Genomic DNA, 24,213 nt, shown 5'->3' with positions numbered 1-24,213 from the left:
CCATTATAAATATCGATTTCAAAAAGGAATAAAGCAACGTCGTATTTATTCACATAATGAAACATATGTTTTATTTAATTACGTTATGTTCAAAGACTAAATCGTGCACGCTTTATAATCACCCTGAGAAGTATCATGAGAATTTCAACAACTTTGAATTACTTTTTTTTTAAAAAATACTATAGTGATATTCGTTTGAAAGTTATGAAAAGAAACGCATTTTTTCCGTATTATTAACTATTTTATCCGAATAAACGCTATTGTGTTGAAAAAGGAAATATGGAAAGAACGTTTTCAGTCCCAGATTGGCTAGAACACTCATCAATAAGGCATCCTGGCAGACCTTGCTTTAAATTGCTCTAAAAGCCTCTGTTTTGGTATAACGGCCATATAAAGGTCACTGATGTTCTCTTTTCAACGAACACATTTATCTCTCTCTATTCTACATAAAAAAGCGTCAGGCCAACATTATCGAAAAACAAATAGCTCACAATAACTTCTACAGATTCTCAATTACAATTTAACGTTTCAAGATTTCCATCATACAGAAACTAGACCAAGATCCAATGTATATAAATTAAACTCATGTAAAAAACGGTACTACGATACGGTCGAAGTACCCAGGTTTGTTACGTCCGATTTTGATCAACAATTTACGATAATCGTAACGATCACTCCATACAGTGATAACCTAAAAACTGTCCATAGTTCATACATTTCCATATTCTCGTAAACTAACAAGATTTTACGATAAACTGTCCAACTGGTGAACTGTTATATGCACTTGGAGGAAGCATCTGGATCGACGGAGGAATCGTTTTCCCAGAGGCCTACAGTTTGCATTCGCGCTGTACTTCTAGGCTAGCAGAAATACGGTCAGCTCTGAAACGGTTAAGGAATGTTCCCCCCATTCCGCGCGCATGCTTGTTCCACTCCTGCCCCTGGCCATCGGTACATTGTACAGAGGTGGAATCCCCACCTCGCGGGCAGAAGCACCTGTTGCGCAGCTACTTGTTTTACTCGATCCGTGGGCCCGTTCTCTCCTTCTTTCTCTTTCTCTTTCTCTTTCTCTCAGTATCGTGCACGGTGTCACGGCAGTAGGACGGTCTCCAATCGCGGCGGCGATTCCTCGGTAAAGGGCAACGACTCGCCAAGTGAAAATAATGTCCGCTTGTGCACGTCGAATGGAGTCGCGGTGAACAGTGCGGATCCTTAGTCGCTACGATTCAGCTTGGGAAATTCCTTCGGGAGGAAACGCGAGCACGCCACGACAGGCAGGTCGGACATGCATCGAAGGAGAGTTTAAGAAGGAGCAATGGAGGACGAGCCACGGGATACCTGTTTCGGAGCAGGAAGCGTGGCAGGGGCTGTGATCGGTACCTTCCTCGCGACGATTTTCCTTCTCGTCGTTGTTGCACTCCTCTACAGACAGTGGCGCAAGCACAAGGGTGAGTTTCCACGCATTTTTGCGCGCACCTCGGGCCCGTAGCTGCCGGTATGTGGTATCAGGAACGCTCGCTGACAGATTGACGCGCGATCCGCGGTCTCGATTCCTCGAGCGCGCTCTAGTTGTCTAGTTCAAGTTATCGCGACGTGACGTCGACTCTTGAGAATAATAAATGGCATTTTATCATTGATAACAACAGTTCCTCCCGCTCACCTACGTTCGAGTGTATATATATAAGCCTGATGGACACTTCTTGCGCAACAAAGTGGAATTTATCGTTACGCGTGACTTCTCTATTGCTCCTCCGGAGAGACACATCGAACGATAAAAGAACAAGAATTTTTCTACCTGAAATAACGATGAATAACTGTACATTTGACAATTGACGGATCAGGTGTACACGTTCTGTTAGAGTTAGACTGGCGTGATGTAATTATGCAAGGAATTCGCCTGCCTCGTTATGCTGTGAAACATCCTGTAATTCAAAATGGCACACACGGTCGTGAATGCGGAGGAAAAAATCGCGTACTTTCGGAGGACTTGTTATCGAAATTGTTTTGGGTGAACTTACAAGCGGAGTATTTCTACGTGAGAAGTAAATTAGCGCGGAAAAAGGCACAGCGTTCGTTATCGTTCTTGTACAATCCTTAGCGCTATTGCGTCGCAATTGATGCCTATATCCACACGCAAAAGGTAGACCTTGGAGTGCCGCTTGAGAGACACGATGGTACATGAAAGTACATTGGAATCGCTATTCGCGGAATGATGTTTACGATCTAAAACGGAAAATATTTCCAACGGAAAATGTGTTCCATCTCCCTTGGTTCGCTTTCAGGATGATGCCTCTTATCGCTACTCCGTTGCGGCGTAATGGAATGTAGAACGCCCGAATATACAGGGTGTTCGGGTACCCGTGGGAAATATTCTAATGGGGGATTCTAGGGGCCAAAATAAGACGAAAATAAAGAATACTAATTTGATGATGGAGGCTTCGTTTAAAAGTTATTAACAATTAAATTCAAGAATTTCAAATCGTTCTGGAAAAATTATTTTCTGTTGTAGGGGTCAATTGGAATCATTTTTGATCATTAGACCTATACTCGAATTCCTACGCAGTTTCGAGAAAAAAATTCGAGAATGTGTGAAATTTTTCGATGGAAAAAGAAATTTTCAAATCATTCTAAAAAAATTATATTTAATTACAGCGATCAATTTCAAGCATTTTTGATCATTAGACCTATCCTCGAATTCCTACGCAGTTTCGAGAAAAAAATTCGAGAATGTGTGAAATTTTTCGACGGAAAAAAATTTTCAAATCATTCTAAAAAAATTATATTTAATTACAGCGATCAATTTCAAGCATTTTTGATCATTACACATATCCTCGAATTCCTACGCAGTTTCGAGAAAAAAATTCGAGAATGTGTGAAAGGGTATAGCCGAATAAGGGGGTCAAATGTGCCCCCAAACCGAATTGAACGAATGATGGGCCATTCAATAGCTTATCCAAAAAAAACCATGTGTGCAAATTTTTAACTTGAAATCTCGACCGTGGGGGTAGTAATGGGGTGAAAACGAAAATCATGTTTTTGAACAATTTCTCTTAACCTATTGAGTAAAAAAATGTAAAAAAATTCAGAGACACTTCGGGTACTGGGACACATATTTTGGGAGATTTTCAGATTTTTTGATCGAAGAACCAGGTAGTAAAAAATAAAAAACCGCAAAAAATGCCGAAAAATGCCAATTACGTATTGAAGGAAGCCCGGAACTACTTTTATACTTTTACAGTAAACACGTATTGCTATTGCTATTATTCTCAATTTTTTTCAGATTTTTCATTTTGGTGCGCCGCAGTGAAAAAAAATAAAAACCGATTTTTTCCTCATTTTCTGCGTATTAGAGTAACTTACACGTTGAATTTTTATGCATTCTTCAATATGCGAGTGTTTTGTACACTGTTTAATGTTTCTACACTAAGCAAAATTACATAACAATTGAAAGAAATAAAATAAACCAACCGTTAAGCGCAACATATCCTAAAAAATCAACGATGTTTTCAACGACGTCGTTGGCGCAGCTTTAGAGTGTCCGACTGTGGAACCGCTGGAAGTTTTTTTACCGTAGGTTCGGGTCTCTCTTTGGGACTTAGAATTTTTTTTTATTCGTTATTTTTTTTTTCAAATTCTAACTATATAACAATGGTTTATATTTATTTATAAATATTCTAAAGGCATTTTACAAATATTTTAACCTGAAATATGTATAAATATAATTTTGGTGCGATTTTTGCATAGGATGATTTTCTTATCTCCACATCATTTAAAAATAACTTCAAAAAAATTAAGGATACATATTGTTAAACTATAGCAATATTTAATATACTGTTAAAATCCAAAGTGATTTGAAAATTCGGTTTATGACAGTTTTCTGGTACATTGTAGCTATTAGGAATGGTTTTTTTCGTAAAATTATTTTTCGTTATTAGTCACTCTATAGCAAGTTACTCTGTAGCAAACATTCATATTTATCAAAGAAAGAGAAAAAAAAGGAAAGATCTGCTTGATCGAAGGGGTTGAAGAAGTAATAGTAAGCCAGTATAGAATCTTCTGTTCTAATCCATTCACAATAGTCAAAGGTAAGAGATTTGATAACTAACATTTCACATTAAGTTCAGTTTAAGAGATGTTAAACAATAATCGTGGTTGACAAAAAAAATAAGGACGCAAAGACGCTCCAAAATTATATTTATATATATTTCAGGTTAAAATATTTGTAAAATGCCTTTAGAATATTTATAAATAAATATAAATCATTGTTATATAGTCAGAATTTGAAAAAAAATACTAAGTCCCAAAGAGAGACTCGAACCTACGGTAAAAAAACTTCCAGCGGTTCCACAGTCGAACACTCTAACGTTGCGCCAACGACGCCGTTGAAAATATCGTTGATTTTTTAGGATATGTTGCGCTCAACGGTTGGTTTATTTTATTTCTTTCAATTGTTATGTAATTCTGCTTAGTGTAGAAACATTAAACAGTGTACAAAACACTCGTATATTGAAGAATGCATAAAAATTCAACGTGTAAGTTACTCTAATACGCAGAAAATGAGGAAAAAATCGGTTTTTATTTTTTTTCACTGCGGCGCACCAAAATGAAAAATCTGAAAAAAATTGAGAATAATAGTAATAGCAATACGTGTTTACTGTAAAAGTATAAAAGTAGTTCCGGGCCTCCTTCGATACGTAATTGGCATTTTTCGGCATTTTTTGCGGTTTTTTATTTTTTACTACCTGGTTCTTCGATCAAAAAATCTGAAAATCTCCCAAAATATGTGTCCCAGTACCCGAAGTGTCTCTGAATTTTTTTACATTTTTTTACTCAATAGGTTAAGAGAAATTGTTCATAAACATGATTTTCGTTTTCACCCCATTACTACCCCCACGGTCGAGATTTCAAGTTAAAAATTTGCACACATGGTTTTTTTTGGATAAGCTATCGAATGACCTATCATTCGTTCAATTCGGTTTGGGGGCACATTTGACCCCCTTATTCGGCTATACCCTTTTTCGATGGAAAAAGAAATTTTCAAATCATTCTAAAAAAATTATATTTAATTACAGCGATCAATTTCAAGCATTTTTGGTCATTACACATATCCTCGAATTCCTACGCACTTTCGAGAAAAAAATTCGAGAATATGTGAAATTTTTCGACGGAAACAAAAATTTCCAAATCATTCTAAAAAAATTATATTTAATTACAGCGATCAATTTCAAGCATTTTTGGTCATTACACATATCCTCGAATTCCTACGCACTTTCGAGAAAAAAATTCGAGAATGTGTGAAATTTTTCGATGGGAAAAAAAAATTGCAAATCATTTTGGAAAAATTATTTTCTGTTAAGGGAGTCAATTACAATCATTTTTGGTGATTACACATACCCCCGAAATCCTACCCACTTTCTAGAAAAAATTCGAGAATGTGAAATTATTCGACGGAAAAAAAAATTTCAAATCAGGTTTTGGAAAAATTATTATCGGTTAAGAGGGTTAATTACAAGCATTTTTGGTGAATAGACATACCCATTAAATCCTACGTACTTTCGAGAAAAAAATTCCTTACTGAAAATCTAATTAGGCGCCTTCGAGGGGGGAAAAAAATTTTCAAATTATTCTAGAAAAATTATTTTCAGTTGCGGGGGTCAATTACAATCATTTTTGGTGATTACACATACCCCCGAAATCCTACCCACTTTCTAGAAAAAAATTCGAGTAAGTACTGAAATTTTTAGATGAAATTAAAAAATTGCAAATCATACTAAAAAAATTATATTTCGTTATGGGGGTCCATTACAAGCATTTTTGGTGAATAGACATACCCATGAAATCCTACGCACTTTCGAGAAAAAAAGAAAATTAATGTGGGGCCCCGAAATGCTACCCTGAAAAATCATGCAAATTTTTAAAATGTCATAACTCTTGAACGGATTGACGGATTTTAATGTTTAAAAAAGCAAACAACGCGTATTTTAGTCTAGAATATGTAGAAATTCTAACAATGTTGGGAAAGTTGTTCCTTGACATCATAAAGTAAGAAAAACCCCATAAAGCTGGCCCAATTTTCAAACGACCATAACTCCTACAATAGTGAATATATTTCAATGAAACTTTTTTCTGAAGTAGTGCTCATGGGTACCTACAAAAACGTATTAGACAACTTTTCTGTAGGGCGTCAAATAAATTTGTTAAAAAACAAAAACTGATTGTTAAGAAAAATCGACAGGGGGTAGGTGCCTAAATTTTTCGACGCAAAAAAAAATTTTCAAATTGTTCTGGAAAAATTATTTTCGGTTGCGGGGGTCAATTACAATCATTTTTGATGAATAGACATACCCATTAAATCCTACGCAATTTCGAGAAAAAAAAACAATTAATGTGGGGCCCCGAAATGCTACCCTGAAATTTCATGCAAATCTTTAAAGTGTCATAACTCTTGAACGGATTGACGGATTTTAATGTTTAAAAAAGCAAACAACGCGTATTTTAGTCTAGAATATGTAGAAATTCTAACGATATTGAAGAAGTTGTTCCTTGACATCATAAAGTAAGAAAAACCCCCTAAAACTGGTCCAATTTTCAAACGACCATAACTCCTACAATAGCAAAGGTATTTCATTGAAACTTTTTTCTGAAGTAGTGCTCATAGGTACCTACAAAAAAGTATTAGACAACTTTTCTGTAGAGCGTCAAATAAAATTACTAAAAATGAAAAACAAATTTTTAAGAAAAATCGACAGGTGCCTAAATTTTTCGACGAAAAAAAATTTTGAAATCTCTCTAAAAAAATTATTTTCGATCGCAGGCGTTAATTACAATAATTTTTGGTAAATAGACATACCCTCGAAATCCTACGCACTTTCTAGAAAAAAATTCGAGAATGTGTGAAATTTTTCGATGGAAAAAAAATTTCAAATCAAGTTTTGGAAAAATTATTATCTGTTGCGGGGGTCAATTACAATCATTTTTGGTCATTACACATACCCCCGAAATCTCGCGCATTTTCGAGAAAAAAATTCAGTACTGGCGGAACTTTAAACGTTAATAACTTTTTAACGAAGCCTCCATCAACAAATTGGCATTCTTGATTTTCGTCTTGTTTTGGCCTCTAGAATCCCCCCTTAAAATTTTTCCCACGTGTGGCCGAACACCCTGTAGTTTTCCCTGAAAATAGAAAAAATATTAGAACGATTTTTGATTCGAAAGTAAAAATTGTAAAATAGATTATTTTTAGAGTTATTCTTTTTTCTTTCGATTTCTGTAATCGTCAATTGCACGTGACTGTTGTGCAATTGCGACGGTGTGGGTTAAAAAACGTAATTTAAATTGCATATGTACATTGTACATTTGTACCCCAGGTGTAAAGCGATAAAACTATTTGAATTGCACATTTTGACCTACTTTTATTCTTTTTATGGGTAAATAAAATCATTTGTAGTGATTTTAACTATCTTATTGCCTCATTTTAATTGTTTGTTAATAGGAAATGTAAATTAAATCTGTGGAAAAGACAGAATGTAATGTTCTGTGACTGTTTGGAATGAATGGGACTGTAAATAAACAAATAAATAAAATAAATAAGATCATTAGTAGTAATTTTAATTATCTCATTGTCGATAGTTTGCTAATTGTAAATAGTAAATTAAAACTGTAAAAAAAATAGAATGTTCTGTGTCTTTTGGAACAAATAGAATTATAAATAAACAAATAAAATTCTGTCTAAATGGATTTTGGGACAATAAAAACACGATTAATAGATATTTTATTACGATTAAAAATATTTAGTGCAAAAGCAATTAATCTAACTGTAAATTTCTATAAATTTGTTATTAACATTGTGTATTTTCTATGCAAATAGATTTAAAAAGTTATGCACCGTCCTAAAACGTTATCTAAATGCATCCAAAGTTGCAATTAGTGTAATAAATAACAAAAACGAAGAGATAAGGAAGTAAAACGACAAAGATACCGGAATTGTCGTAGTAAGGAAAACCTTGAAACGAACAGACAAATATTATCGCCTGCATTTTGAATTGTCTGTAAAATTCACGTTAGAAATTTCGTCCACGAGACACGTATTCCAATCGCGGATGACTGTGGAGCGTAACTAATATTTATTTGAAAAGAAGCAAACAATTGTGACGTAACTCTTATAACCGAGATTCCAGGCGGATGAAAAAAAAAAATTGATAAGTTTATTGATATTGGAATACGATAGAAAGTAATATGTGTGTCGACGATTATGTTTGTTATCTAAGAAAAATACCTGAAGAAATCTGTGACCTGAAGAGGCTCTATTACGTTCAAAACAGATTTAATAGAATTATTCCAGATTTTCTCAATAAATTGTAATAGATCTCAAGATTAATATACAGGGTGTTCAGTCAACCCAGGGAAAAATTTTAATGAGGGATTCTGGAGGCCAAAATAAGACGAAAATCAAGAATACCAATTTGTTGATGGAGGCTTCGTTAAAAAGTTATTAACGTTTAAACTTCCACCAGTATTTAATTTTTTTCTCGAAAATACGCAAGATTTCGAGGATATGTGTAATGACCAAAAATGATTGTAATTGATCCCTGTAACCGAAAATAATTTTTCCAAAACAATTTGAAATTTTTTTTTTCCGTCGAAAAATTTCACAACTTCTCGAATTTTTTTCTTGAAAATGCGTAGGATTTCGGGGGTATGTGTAATGACCAAAAATGATTGTAATTGACCCCTGTAACCGAAAATAATTTTTCCAGAACGATTTGAAATTTTTTTTTTTCCTCGAAAAATTTAGGCATTTAATTAGATTTTCGGTGAAGAATTTTTTTCTCGAAAGTGGCTAGGATTTCGAGGGTATGTGTAATGACCAAAAATGATTGTAATTGATCCCTGTAACCGAAAATAATTTTTCCAAAACGATTTGAAATTTTTTTTTTTCGTCGAAAAATTTCACAACTTCTCGAATTTTTTTCTTGAAAATGCGTAGGATTTCGGGAGTATGTGTAATGACCAAAAATTATTGTAATTGACCCCTGCAAACGAATATAATTTTTCCACAACGATTTGAAATTTTTTTTTTTCCTCGAAAAATTTAGGCATTTAATTAGATTTTCGGTGAAGAATTTTTTTCTCGAAAGTGGCTAGGATTTCGAGGGTATGTGTAATGACCAAAAATGATTGTAATTGACCTCCGCAACCGAAAATAATTTTTTTGGAATGATTTGAAAAATTTTTTTTTCCGTCGAAAAATTTCACAACTTCTCGAATTTTTTTCTTGAAAATGCGTAGAATTTCGGGGGTATGTGTAATGACCAAAAATTATTGTAATTGACCCCCGCAATTGAAAATAATTTTTCCAGAACGATTTGAAATTTTTAAATTTAATTGTTAATAACTTTTTAACGAAGCCTCCATCAACAAATTGGTATTCTTGATTTTCTTCTTATTTTGGCTTCTGGAATCTCATATTAGAATTTTTCCCACGGGTGGCAGAACACTCTGTATAGTTCTTAATATCTATAGTTTATACTTATGAATGTGTTAGAAAATATTAGCAAAAATTTCACTTCGTTCGAAAACTCACGCATCTTAGACGTTTAATGTGTGTTTTTTACTTTCTAAGGACTTTCACGGGCCGCAAGTTTTTAATATTTTCTACTATATTTTAATGTAAATGTTATCTTATTTAAATGTTATTTTAATCGTTAATCTATCTTGTATATTACAGTTTTAAATTGGATAATTTTACAAATAACTCAATATATTTTTACAAAATTCTAAAATATTAAGTTTTATTTTTTTCTCGAATATATATATCGATAAATTAAAAATTATCGACTCTGTAATAAAATAATATAACAGTATTTTAGCGAAACGCGTTCGAAATTGTTTTGGTTCGTTGATGCCAGTCAGTGCTTGAAGTATTTGATTCCGTTTACTTGTGCTCATTTATGGTTACGTTTTACGTACAGATGAGCCTTAATAAGCGCCATGAAAGTTAAGTTCTTGGCGAGAGGAAAGCAGAGAGTCAAGTGTATCTCGCGCGAATAATTCTACGATATTCTCGTATGAATTATATAAGACGCAGAAGAAATATTATTTATGAACATATGTTATGCAACAAAAACAAAATCTAAGTTATGGGAAAGCTGTAGGAATGTTACGAAGGATCGTGAAAATCGTTTCTAACGCAAGACACATTGGCTTCCTTATTATGTAGTTTATGTCATCATAAACGGTGACATCATCCTACAGATTTACACTTATTTACTATGTTTGAGAAGCTACCTTTGCAAGTAACAAGAATTGCACACATTTCATTCTTCTGCAGTGCAATTGTTTCCTTTATTCAACAATTTACCTGCTTAAATTTAATAAATTAAATAATGAAATTTGGATATCTAATATGTAATATGTATATGTATCTATTAATCTTGAGATCTATTAAAATATATTGAGAAAAACTAGAATAATTCTATTAAATCTGTTTTGAATGTAATAGAGCCTCTTCAGGTATTTTACTTAACAATTTACCTGTTAAAGTTTAGTAAATTAAATAATGAAATTTGGATATCTAATATGTAATATGTATATGTATCTATTAATCTTGAGATCTATTAAAATATATTGAGAAAAACTAGAATAATTCTATTAAATCTGTTTTGAATGTAATAGAGCCTCTTCTGGTATATTACTTAACAATTTACCTGTTAAAGTTTAGTAAATTAAATAATGAAATTTGGATATCTAATATGTAATATGTATATGTATCTATTAATCTTGAGATCTATTAAAATATATTGAGAAAAACTAGAATAATTCTATTAAATCTGTTTTGAATATAATAGAGCCTCTTCAGGTATTTTACTTAATAATTTATCTGTTAAAGTTTAGTAAATTAAATAATGAAATTTGGATATCTAATATGTAATATGTATATGTATCTATTAATCTTGAGATCTATTAAAATATATTGAGAAAAGCTAGAATAATTCTATTAAATCTGTTTTGAATGTAATAAAGCCTCTTCAGGTATTTTACTTAACAATTTACCTGTTAAAGTTTAGTAAATTAAACAATGAAATTTGGATATCTAATATGTAATATGTATATGTATCTATTAATCTTGAGATCTATTAAAGTATATTGAGAAAAACTAGAATAATTCTATTAAATCTGTTTTGAATGTAATAGAGCCTCTTCAGGTATTTTCTTAATAATTTACCTGTTAAAGTTTAGTAAATTAAATAATGAAATTTGGATATCTAATATGTAATATGTATATGTATCTATTAATCTTGAGATCCATTAAAATATATTGAGAAAAACTAGAATAATTCTATTAAATCTGTTTTGAATGTAATAGAGCCTCTTCAGGTATTTTACTTAACAATTTACCTGTTAAAGTTTAGTAAATTAAATAATGAAATTTAGACATCTAATATACAGGGTGTCCAGTCAACCATGGGAAAAATTTTAATGAGGGATTCTAGAGGCCAAAATAAGACGAAAATCAAGAATTCCAATTTGTTGATGGAGGCTTCGTTAAAAAGTTATTAACAATTAAATTTAAAAATTTCAAATCGTTCTGAAAAAATTATTTTCGGCTGCGGAGGTCAATTACAATCATTTTTGGTCATTACACATGCCCCCGAAATCCTACGCATTTTCAAGAAAAAAATTCGAGAAGGTGTGAAATTTTTCGACGGGAAAAAAAAATTTTCAAATCATTCTTAAAAAATTATTTTCGGTTGTGAGGGTCAATTACAATCATTTTTGGTCATTACACATACCCCCGAAATCCTACGCACTTTCGAGAAAAAAATTCCTTACCGAAAATCTAATTAAATGCCTAAATTTTTCGTCGAAAAAAAAAATATTTCAAATCGTTCTAAAAAAATTATATGTAGTTACAGGGGTCAATTACAAGCATTTTTGGTCATTAGACATATCCTCAAAATTCTACCCACTTTCAAGAAAAAAATTCGAGAAGGTGTGAAATTTTTCGATGGAATAAAAATTTCAAATCAAGTTTTGGAAAAATTATTTTCGGTTGCGGGGGTAAATTACAATCATTTTTGGTCATTACACATATCCTCGAAATCTTGCGTATTTTCGAGAAAAAAATTAAATACTGGTGGAAGTTTAAACATTAATAACTTTTTAACGATGCCTCCATCAACAAATTAGCATTCTTAATTTTCGTCTTATTTTGGCCTCTAGAATCCCCCATTAAAATTTTTCCCCCGGTTGACTGAACACCCTGTATTACATTTTAGTCTCAATTTTACTTGTAAAACACACTGCTGAAATGTGCAAGTAGAAAATTTTAAAAACGTAATATAGACGAGAAATATTTTTGTTTACACGTTTAATTAGTAATATTGTAAATGAAAATTTTCCAGGAAAGCACTTGGTGTTAGTGACCGACCCAGAAATTGTCGAAGAGGCCTACGCCTTCGACAATCCTTGTTTCAAGGACGTGACAGCGACGTCGATCAATCGAACTCGAGAAGGACCGGTATCTGTAACACCTGGTGACACTCCAGGTAAAGATTCTGTACGATGGTCTACTTCTTGGACGTCCTTGGGCCTGGGATCAACCAACCGCAATGATAAGAGAAAAACTCTCGATGATTCTTGTCTTGGAGTAAGTGCATTCATGTAAATTTTTTTTAAATCGTGTCGTAGTTTCACCTTTTCTACAATTTAAACGCTACGCTATTACAGACTCTTACTCTTCCACGCGATTATGAGGCTACCGTATCGCATCTCTTTTCATTTCAGGTATTCCTAAAACTACCAGTAACATTTCCAATCCCTCGCCTTGTCGTAGTTTTTTCATTTAATTTCATGAAGTGTCGTGGTTTCTTCGAATACAGTTAAGGATAAAAGTAAGTGGATGGTAAAAAAGGATATCAATGAAATTTAATTATTGTAGAATCATAATTACAGGTATAAGCTTTAATTAAGAGTTATCTTTATAGTGTATATATTGTTTAAGTACCATTTAAAATATATGTTAACACTAGATTTATGGATTGAGCCAATTTGACTCATTTCAAATTGGAAATCGTTAAACAATTTCATTTGACTCATTTAAAATAGGAAATCGTTACACAATTTCATTTGACTCGTTTGAAATAGGAAATCGTTAAACAATTTCATTTGACTCGTCTAAAATGAGAAATCGTTAAACGATTTCATTTGACTCGTTTGAAATGAGACATCGTTAAACGATTTCATTTGACTCGTTTGAAATGAGAAATCGTTAAACGATTTCATTTGACTCGTTTGAAATGAGAAATTGTTAAACAATTTCATTTGACTCAGTTAAAATGAGAAATCGTTAAACCATTTCATTTGACTCATTTAAAATGAAAAATCGTTAAAAAGATTCATTTGACTCATTTAAAATGAGAAATCGTTAAAAAGATTCATTTTATTCATTTAAAATGGGAAATCGTTACACAATTTTATTTGATTCATTTACAATAGGAAATCGTTAAACAATTTCATTTGATTCATTTAAAATGAGAAATCATTACACAATTTCATTTGACTCAATTAAAATGGGAAATCATTACACAATTTCATTTGACTCAATTAAAATGGGAAATCGTTAAACAATTTCATTTGACTCATTTAAAATGAGAAATCATTACACAATTTCATTTGACTCATTTAAAATGAGAAATCGTTAAACGATTTCATTTGACTCGTTTGAAATGAGACATCGTTAAACGATTTCATTTGACTCGTTTGAAATGAGAAATCGTTAAACGATTTCATTTGACTCGTTTGAAATGAGAAATTGTTAAACAATTTCATTTGACTCAGTTAAAATGAGAAATCGTTAAACAATTTCATTTGACTTATTTAAAATGAGAAATCGTTAAAAAGATTCATTTGACTCATTTAAAATGAGAAATCGTTAAAAAGATTCATTTTATTCATTTAAAATAGGAAATCGTTACACAATTTCATTTGACTCAATTAAAATGGGGAATCGTTAAACAATTTCATTTATTTCATTTAAAATGAAAAATCATTAAACAATTTCATTTGACTCATTGAATAAAAGAAATCGTTAAAAAGATTCATTTTATTCATTTAAAATAGGAAATCGTTACACAATTTTATTTGATTCATTTAAAATAGGAAATCGTTACACAATTTCATTTGACTCATTTAAAATGAGAATTCATTACACAATTTCATTTGACTCATTTAAAATGAGAAATCGTTAAAAAGTTTCATTTGATTCATTTAAAATGAAAAATCGTTAAATAATTTCATTTATTTCATTTAAAATGAGAAATCGTTAAACAATTTCATTTATTTCATTTAAAATGAGAAATCATTACACAATTTCATTTGACACATTTAAAATTACATACAAAATCTAGTAAACAGTATGTCGAGACGACTAGAGACCGTAATTGCGTCAAAAGGAGGCAATACTAAATATTAATTAGTAGTTATTAGTAGTGTCCACTTATTTCTGTCTCTCTGTAATTGTTTGATTTTTATTTCAACCTAATTTGGTTTTACACCGATCGTTAATATTTCTTTTAATTGTTATTATATTATAAAGATGAATATTAAATAAAACTTAAACGTGTAATTACAATTCTACATTCATTAAATTTCATTGATATCCTTTTTCATCATCTATCCACTCATTTTGTCCCTGACTGTAATTCAAGTTTAATTTCTTGGAATACTTCCAAGATACTATTTACAGTGGACAAAAACTTAAATCAGAGGAATGTATTTGATCGTTAATGCAAAAGAGAAAACGATAAACATGTGCAATTGTATATTCATTAAATTTCATTGATATCCTTTTTCATTTGTCCACTTATTTTGTCCCTAACTATATACAGTATAATTCAAGTTTAATTTCTTAGAATACTTCCAGGGAAATGTATTTGATCGTTAATGCAATAGAGAAAACGATAAACATGTAATTGCAATCCTATATTCATTAAATTTCATTGATGTCCTTTTTCATTTGTTCACTTATTTTGTCCCTAACTATATACAATATAATTCAAGTTTAATTTCTTGGAATACTTCCAGAGAAATGTATTTGATCGTTAATGCAATAGAGAAAACGATAAACATGTAATTCCAATCCTATATTCATTAAATTTCGATATCCTTTTTCATCATCTGTCCACTCATTTTGTCCCTAACTGAATACAGTATAATTCAAGTTTAATTTCTTGGAATACTTCCAAGATACTGTTTATAGTGGACAAAAATTTTAATCAGAGGAATGTATTTGATCATTAATGCAAAAAAGAAAACGATAAACATGTAATTGCAATTCTATATTCATTAAATTTCATTGATATCCTTTTTCATCTGTCCACTTATTTTATCCCTGCCTGTATCCAGTATAATTCAAATTTAATTTCTTGGAATACTTCCAAGACACTATTTACAGTGGACAAAAACTTAAATCAGAGGAATGTATACATGTTAATGCAAAAGTTGCAATGTATGTTAATGGAAAAGAGAAAACGATAAACATGTACAATTCTATATTCATTAAATTTCATTGATATCCTTTTTCATCAGTTGTCCACTCATTTTGTCCCTAACTGTAATCATGATGGCTCATTCTCCATCCATGCAACTCTAAAACGTTGAAATATTTTTGAAAAGAAACCGACACGATTATGAAATGTACGTTTCATTTCAATATTCTGAACGTACAAGGTATCGAACGTAGCCAAATTTGGACACGCGTACAGTTAATGTAGCCATGTTTGATACGTGCCCTTATATTTCTTGTCGAAGAGGAAGTCCATGGCGTATGAGCCGAATCCCAAAGGCAACTTTTGCGCAGCGAAGCAAATTGCTTCAATTTCATGCATTAAAATGTTTCTAAATTCCTATCTGAACAACTTTTCAAAAGTTATCGATTAATTGTTGGGGTTTAAAAATATGAAAATTCGATTTCGTTGTAACGCGAGGGTATATGAATTTCATGTCGATTTCAGTTGTATAAGCCAGTAATTTCTTTTGTACAGCCGAAAGCCACGAAGGTCAATGTAGTCAGCTTAAAAAGTCGAGATTTCACAGGACTGGGATTTAACATTTGCGGTAACATGAGAGAGGGGATCTTTGTTAAAGACCTCTTACACCGTGGACCTGCATCAGAATCAAGACGAATACATCCAGGTTTGTATTTATTTAACGATAGTTATAGTTTGTATTCGTTGGCTTTAACATGGGAGAAATTAATTGAATAATTATGGTTGTGCATACAAGGTCCAATTCATTTATTTAATTTATTTAACGATAGTTATAGTTTGTATTCGTTGGCTTTAACATGGGAGAAATTAATAGAATAATTATGGTTGTGCATACTGGGTTCGTATTTATTTATTTAACGATAGTTGTATTTTGTACAGGGTGTTCGGCAAATCCTGGGAAAAATTTTAATGGGGGATTCTAGAGGCCAAAATAAGACGAAAATCAAGAATACTGATTTGTTGATGGAGGCTTCGTTAAAAAGTTATTAACGTTCAAAGTTGCGGCTGTAGAACGGCAATTTGTCCATCTATTTGAATTTTTTTCTCGAAAATGGATAGGATTTCGGGGGTAGGTCTAATGACCAAAAATGATTGCAATTGACCCCCACAATCGAAAATAATTTTTCTAGGACGATTAGAAATTTTTTAATTTTGTCGAAAAATTTCACACACTCTCGAATTTTTTTCTAGAAAATGGGTAGGATTTCGGGGGTATGTCTATTGATCAAAAATGATTGTAATTGATCCCCCTAGCTAGAAATAATTTTTTCAGAACGATTTGAAATTTTTTTTTTTCGCTGAAAATTTAGGCACCTACCCCCTGTCGATTTTTCTTAAAAACTTGTTTTTCATTTTTAATAAATTTGTTTGACGCACTACAGAAAAGTTGTCTAATACTTTTTTGTAGGTACCCATGAGCTCTACTTCAGCAAAAAGTTTCATTGAAATATATTCACTATTGTAGGAGTTATGGTCGTTTGAAAATTGGACCATTTTTATGGGGTTTTTCTAACTTTACGGGGTCAAGGAACAACTTTTCCAACATTTTTAGAATTTCTACATATTCTAGACTAAAATACGCGTTGTTTGCTTTTTTAAACATTAAAATCGTCCAATCCGTTCAGGAGTTATGACATTTCAAAGATTTACATGAAATTTCAGGGAATTATTTGGGGTCAAGCATTATAGTTTCGATTAGGAATTTTTTTCCCGAAAGTGAGTAAGATTTCAAGGGTATGCCTATTCACCAAAAATGCTTGTAATTAACCCCTGTAACTAAATATAATTTTTTTAGTATGATTTGCAATTTTTTAATTTCATCTAAAAATTTCGGTATCTACTCGAATTTTTTTCTCGAAAGTGGGTAAGATTTCAAGGGTATGTCTATTCACCAAAAATGCTTGTAATTAACCCCTGTAACTAAATATAATTTTTTCAGAATGATTTGAAATTTTTTAATTTAATTTTTTAATAACTTTTTAATGAAGTCTCAGTCAAGAAATTGATATTCTTAATTATCGTTTTATTTTGATCTCTAGAATCTCCCATTAAAATTTTTCCCTGGGGTAGCTAAACACCCTATATACTTTTGTTATCTTTAACACTGAAGAAATTAATAAAATAATTATGGTTGTGCATACTAGGTTCATATTTATTTATACATTTAACGATAGTTATATTTTATACAGGGTGTTTGGCTACCCCTGGCCGAATAGAATAGAAATTCTAATAATATTGAAGAAACTTTTCCTTAACACTGTAAAGTGAAAAAAACCCTAAAACTGGTCCAATTTTCAAACAGCCATAACTCCTACAATAGTGAACATATCTCATTGAAACTTTTTTCTGAAGTAGTGCTCATAGATACCTACAAAAAAGTATTAAACAACTTTTCTGTAGAACGTGAAACAAATTTATTAAAAATGAAAACAAATTTTTAAGAAAATCGACAGGTGCCGAAATTTTTGAACAAAATTAAAAAATTTCAAATCATACTAAAAAAATTATATTTAGTTACAGGGATCAATTACAAGCATTTTTGGTCATTAGACAAACCCTCGAAATCCTACCCACTTTCGAGAAAAAAATTCGAGAAGTTACGAAATTTTTGGACAAAATTGAAAAATTTAAAATCACACTAAAAAAATTATATTTAGTTACTGGGGTCAATTACAAGCATTTTTGGTCATTAGACCTACCCCCGAAATCCTACCCACTTTCTAGAAAAAAATTCAGTACAATCGGAACTTTAAAGGTCAATAACTTTTTAACGAAGCCTCCATCAACAAATCATTATTCTTAATTTTCGTCTTATTTTAACCTCTAGAATCTCCCACTAAAATTTCCCCCAATGTGGCCTAACCCCCTGTACACTTTCGTTATCTTTAACATTAAAAAAATTAATAAAATCATGAGCATACTCCCACAGTAAAAATCTTATACATTAATTTATTACAAAATTACTAACGTGATTATTACACTAAATTATATATGATTACAGGAGATCGTATAGCCAGTGTGAAAATAAGTTTTCGAAATATGGTGTACGAGGACGCCCTAACGATTTTGAGTTACGCCTCGCCGTACGACGTGAAACTCGAAGTGGAAAGTGGTGGAAGCGGATCGAAGCCGACCACTCTGTTAAAGAAAAGCGTTGGGCCCAGCGCAGCGAGGATTTGCCACCCCCTGTACAGGAGTCAATCGATCCCAGAACTCTCACAGTCGAAGATCGTTGCCAAAAGGCTCTTCATCGTCGATCCGAACGAGTCCATCAGTTCGAATTACTCAACGATGAATTCTACGTTGAAATCGTCGAAGTCTACACCGAGTAGCCAAACGTTTGAAAAGCGCCACGAGGAATCCAGGGGCAACCACCAGAAATTCGGCATCAAGGTTCTGCCTGCTCTTGACGGCACGGTTCATCGTATCGAGAATCAAAACGAGCACAACACGAACCTCGAGAGAAGAAACTCCAAGAAGATGGACACGGAAAAGCACGTATCGAACGCGAACAGAGCTTCCGTAGTTAGCGATAAGAAGGAAGAAGCTCATCGTCAGAGTTCCCAAGGATCAAATGTCCCTAAAACGAGAAACGACACGCGTAATGTCGACGCGTTGGATAAAGCTGGAAAAGAAATGGACGCTTCGATCCACATTCCCTCGGAAGTGCCCACAGAGGTGCACAACGCAGCTATGGCCGCGCGTAGGAATCGCAAGAATAGCTCGGAATTATTGAACACACAGAAGAATGTCGAATCTGTGGAAACGGAGGACTCGAAGAATGTGCAGAAGAACAAAAGGAAAGCTCCTCCTCCCCCGAAAGGTAACAGTTACGAGGTGGAGCAGGCCTCAGCTGGCAGAAAGGATCCGATACTTTCGAAGAAGGAGGACGAAATAAATAGAATCGCCGATTACACGGAGCCTGTGGCCGATTGCAAACCGGAGAAGATTGATTCGCGCAGGGAACAGAAGATGGAGGGCTCGATGATCGATGGGAGACACTCCGAGTCTGACACTGACAGCGAAATACAGAACAGTTTCACGACCATTGAATTAAATTCGGCTGACATCACGATCCATCGAACCCCCATACCGGAGACGAACGACGACGAGGACGAGGAGGACGATGTTTACAGGAAGGCAGCAAGCTTGGGGGACCTGTCCAAGTACGAGTGCAGAACGTCGACGACCCTGGAAAGAGCTCAGAGCCTGGACATGACGGATACTGGCACGAAAAAGCGCAAAGCGCCCCTTCCACCTGAGGACATCAACGAGTCTACGGAGGATCTGACTAAGCTGGATCAAATGGACACCTTCGACAGACGGCTGCTCAAGAAGTCCAACGAGTGGGGTACTTTGGAAGACGTTGTCTGGCGCAAGACGCAGGACCCGGACGACAGGTCGAAAAGGTCGAGGATCCGGAAAAAGAGCAACGACTCTCTGAAACGATCCACCTCTGCTGTAGAAATCAAACTGAAGGGCGAAAATGCGGAAGCTAAAGAGGAGGAAACTGGCGTTGAACTCTACAATCTTCCTCTGAGCAAGAGACCCACGGAAGAATTCATTCGCGCGGAGCGAATGTTCAATCCAGACGAGGATAATTCGTTAGCCAGGATCGTCAACGACGGCACTGTTGTTAAGAGTCCTACAATTGAAGAAGTGGAGCTGAAGTTCAAGCAAGAAACGCCATTGCCAGACGATTTTAATAACGATAGCGTCGTGACTGTGGACGAGCATTCCTCCGATGAGGAGGAAAGAGGGCTGAACAAAGATTTCAGTAAAGCTTTAAAACATTTTGAAATGTATTCTGAGAAATCGCCAAGCCTGGAATCTCCCAAGCACGAGCTGTTCCGTTTCAAAAACTGGAAAGAGGACAACTCGTTGGCGAACGAGTCGATTTCATATATTGGGAAGAGAGCAGTGGAGGAGGAGCCCATGACGAAGATTAACGTTAAAAGAGGATGTCACGCGTGCGCTGAAAATTGCAATCGCCACGAGACCTGCAAGAAAAAGACCTTCTCTTCGAAACGATCGTCCACACCGATACCTTTGCAAGATTATTCGTCGAACTCAGCCGAGGGTAACGGTTCAGACTCGATAACGATGCACGACGAGGAGGAAGGAAACTCGATACCTCACACGTACGGGCCCAAACACAGAGGAAACGTGAGCGAGACTTCGTCGATAGAAGTCTCCACTAGTCAAAGAATCGACCGAGAAAACGACGAGGACGAGGACGAGTACGAGTTCGGTTCCGGCGTGACCGTGAACAGCAAAAGTTTGTTCGACCGCGAGGACCGTCGTAACATTAACAATATAAGTGTTTCCAGTGGTGAGAACAGTGAAGACAGCGGGCTGGTTGGTGAATCGATGGATTACAATCCGCAGGACTTTGATAACCGGCCACCGTTACCCAACACGCCAATGCCGCAAAAGATGACCTACATCACAGAGATCAAACTGTCCACTGATAGAGAGAAACCTCAGGACGATGGGAATGAGAACAGCGAAACACTTTCAGCGATGAGAGGCAAGGATAAGAAGTCGATACAAAGTGAAATGAAAATGACATCTAATGGAAAGACTGCTTCTAATAAGAAGCCTCCAGTCCCTCCTAGAAGAACGGATATAGCTAAATGTAATAAGAAGGGAAACACGGATAAACAAATCATTTATGTCTCTGAATACAAACCTAACGAGTCGAAAGGAACCGATGATTCAGATGCGAAACAAGAAGTATCGGATACTGGTTTGAAGAAACTTGATCAATGGACGTTTGTACAAGACAAAGAACAGAATCGATGAGAACGAATCAAGAGAAGGAACAGAAAAAGACGTAAAAGTTGTTCGTCGATAATGTTCTCGAATATTAAATCTATATTCGATATTGGAATACTAATGAACGAATCGTAAGTTTAACATGTAGCTCCAATTGTAACAGACTGTTATCATCTTACCCTTCGAAATTGTTTGAAATGATAAGGAGAAGGAAGTCAGACGTTGTAATTGGCAACAGGAATTCAATATCGCGAACTCGAAGAACAATTATGATACACTGTACTCAACCTTTATCGCATGGACGAATCAACTGTCGATCGCTATTATATACATACATATTATGCTCATCTTGAATAGATCTGTTCTTGAACTAGTCGAAAAAAATTTTATTTAGTATCTTCTTCAATTCTTTTAAAAGACTGGCTCGTGTTTGAAAACATGATTTTGATGTTTCGATGACAGCGTTTACTGTAAATTGTATTTATTTTTCAATGAATTTCTTGTTTTAAAAATTATCATTATTAGAATTTGTATTATACATAAATTGCATCTTTATAAGATAGTACAGTATTATTAAGTATCATACGTATCAAGAATCGTACATATTCCGTGTATATCCTTTTAAGCATACGTTCTTATCATAGTGTTCACGACTCTTTTAAACGTTATTTACCTGTACATTACCCTTAATTTGTTTAATAGGAACCACTGCTAGTTAAACGTTTAAAACAGAAGGGTATGCATGTTGTAAGCGTACTACATATTTAGGAAGCGTCCCAAAAATATCATATACACGTCCAAATAATAACAGATAAACGTTTAGAGATTAAGCATCGTCGAGCTTTAAAAGTTTATAACCACATGATGTGTAAAAATATTAATGATTCTAATAACGTAGATCAGAACAACTTTTCGCTTAGAATGTGAGATTTTTGGAACCAAGATTCTTGATATTAGGTGATGCTTATAGAACGTGATCGACACTAACTTAATGCGAGGCAAAAAGGTGTACAAAATATTAAAATTACTTGAAAATTGTAAAAATATAAATTTTTATAGAAACGGTTTTACGACGTTCGGAAATTTGTTAAGTTATATTCTACGTCAATGTGAAGTTGACAGTATCAGGGTAACGTGAGGCAAAGCAGGAAATTTAACCAGAATACAAAGTGTTCTTTTCCAAGTTGCAATCATGTTTTCTTTACGCGATAGAATTTTGCAACAAGTTCTAGCAAATTCTTGGGTGGTCTTAGTGCAGAATAAAATAGGTGCTCTTGTTAATTTGATTGCTTGGTAATCTGTTTGAGTATGACCCTATACATACCCTATACATATTTAGTTTATTCACAAGACTGTGTGCATACCTCAATGCGATAATTAAACAAACGAAAAGTTGAATAAAAAGCTAATGCGAACAGACAAATCATACGACAAAAAAAATTGTTAAATTTCGAGTACCTTGTAACAATATCTAGTTTGATACTCCTTAGACTGATATTGGTAATGATAATTACCTCCACGATAGACCCTTGAATAATCTTACATGTATATACGGGATTGCAACTATTAAATTAAATCGTTTAAATCACGAATACTAAACGATCAAAGTGCAATTACATCGGTTTAAACGTGAATGTATTTTTCAATGTAGAACAAAACGAAATAGAAATATGGTTTCATCGTAAATAGAGGCCAGTTAAATATATTTACTTATAAAACGTTCAGCTGGGTACGGATAATCGAAAACAAAAATGTTACTTTAATTCAGCGTTTCTTATGTTACTTAACAGTACTAAAGATTAAACAACATTTTACAGTTTTTACAAACGTTAGTAATTAATTATGACTAAGCGAGAGTAGAATTCAGTATACAACGGAATCATCAGTGTCAGAGGTCGGCAATCTTTTCATTAAGGCACATTAAATAGTTTATAACAGAGGGCCCTTTTGAACATAACCTTTCTTAATGGATGATGAATAGTGAAATTTACGAAATGAACAGTCTCCTTTTTTGTCCCTTTTATTGTACAATAAAAAATTTAAAGATTGCTCGATGCTTCGATGTTTGGCAAATGCGAGTTCTCAAAAAAATCCAGGTTGCCGACCACTGATCTACGTTAGCTTACTTGAGCCATACATCTGAGCTAAACATCAGGTTTAGTTAGCGTTAATTTATGTTAAAGAAACAGGAAAAATGTACTTCGGTGCCCTAAACGAAATGTTGAAATTATTATACTAAGTAAATGCTTAAAATAATACGGTTAACGTACCATCCTTCCACGTGAAGAAGCCACAGCGTGTTTATACCTCCTCTCCCGTTGCTGTCCGCTGACTCACTATTGGTCGAGAACGGTGACAGCCAATCAGCGGACTGCAGCAAGAGTGGGGATGTAAACGCGTAGTGCCCCGTGCCTTCTTCTCGCGGAAGGACGATACATAATCCTTGGTATTGGTTATCCAGTGTTAAGTCAAAGAAAATACCCAAGGATATTCCGCGTAGACCTATAATTTCAATAATACTATGTGTATATTATTATTTCTATTCATACCTGTTGATTTTTATTATATAAAGATCTGACAAAGTAAAAGATTTCATGGAAAACACATTTCAATGCACATTTTAAACGAGTCTAAAAAGTTAATGTCAAAAATTTTTAAAATACCGTACTTACTAACCAGAATAAATATAGTAAGTTAAGGAGTACTATATGTATATACATATACGTGTGTGTGCGTTTATATTACATTCAATTTTTTATACTTGAACTCATTTTTTCGTAAAATGATAAAAGTTCTAAAAATTTATTCTCTGACGTATGTAAAATGTTGTAAATATAACATTTATTAATACTAGAGCATTTAAGTCCTTTAACTATCAATTTAAGGA

General features: G+C 33.5%; 1 protein-coding gene and 1 long non-coding RNA gene across 2 annotated transcripts; one reads left to right on the top strand and one right to left on the bottom strand.

The window, feature by feature from the left end:
- LOC143349509 (uncharacterized) lies at positions 1-24,213 on the top strand. The gene is made up of 4 exons (XM_076780828.1): positions 1-1,448; positions 12,405-12,649; positions 16,044-16,194; positions 18,550-24,213. Exons 1-4 carry the CDS (start codon positions 1,316-1,318, stop codon positions 21,351-21,353), a joined length of 3,333 nt encoding a protein of 1,110 aa, XP_076636943.1. The 5' UTR covers positions 1-1,315; the 3' UTR covers positions 21,354-24,213.
- LOC143349531 (uncharacterized) lies at positions 45-3,205 on the bottom strand. Its single transcript, XR_013080941.1, has 2 exons — positions 2,019-3,205; positions 45-1,922 (listed from the first exon to the last, which is right to left on the bottom strand). It is a non-coding gene; the product is annotated as an uncharacterized LOC143349531 (long non-coding RNA).

Source organism: Colletes latitarsis, chromosome 13 (genome assembly GCF_051014445.1).
Source record: "Colletes latitarsis isolate SP2378_abdomen chromosome 13, iyColLati1, whole genome shotgun sequence".
Taxonomy (NCBI): Eukaryota; Metazoa; Arthropoda; class Insecta; order Hymenoptera; family Colletidae; genus Colletes; species Colletes latitarsis.
The sequence above is the reverse complement of the archived record's forward strand: the minus strand, read 5'-3'. Positions and strand labels throughout refer to the sequence as shown.

Coding starts and splice junctions, on each gene's coding strand:
- LOC143349509 (XM_076780828.1), top strand. CDS start 1,316: ATGGAGGACGAGCCACGGGATACCTGTTTCGGAGCAGGAAGCGTGGCA. Junction 1,449..12,404: donor ACAGTGGCGCAAGCACAAGG/GTGAGTTTCCAC, acceptor AAAATTTTCCAG/GAAAGCACTTGGTGTTAGTG. Junction 12,650..16,043: donor TCGATGATTCTTGTCTTGGA/GTAAGTGCATTC, acceptor TCTTTTGTACAG/CCGAAAGCCACGAAGGTCAA.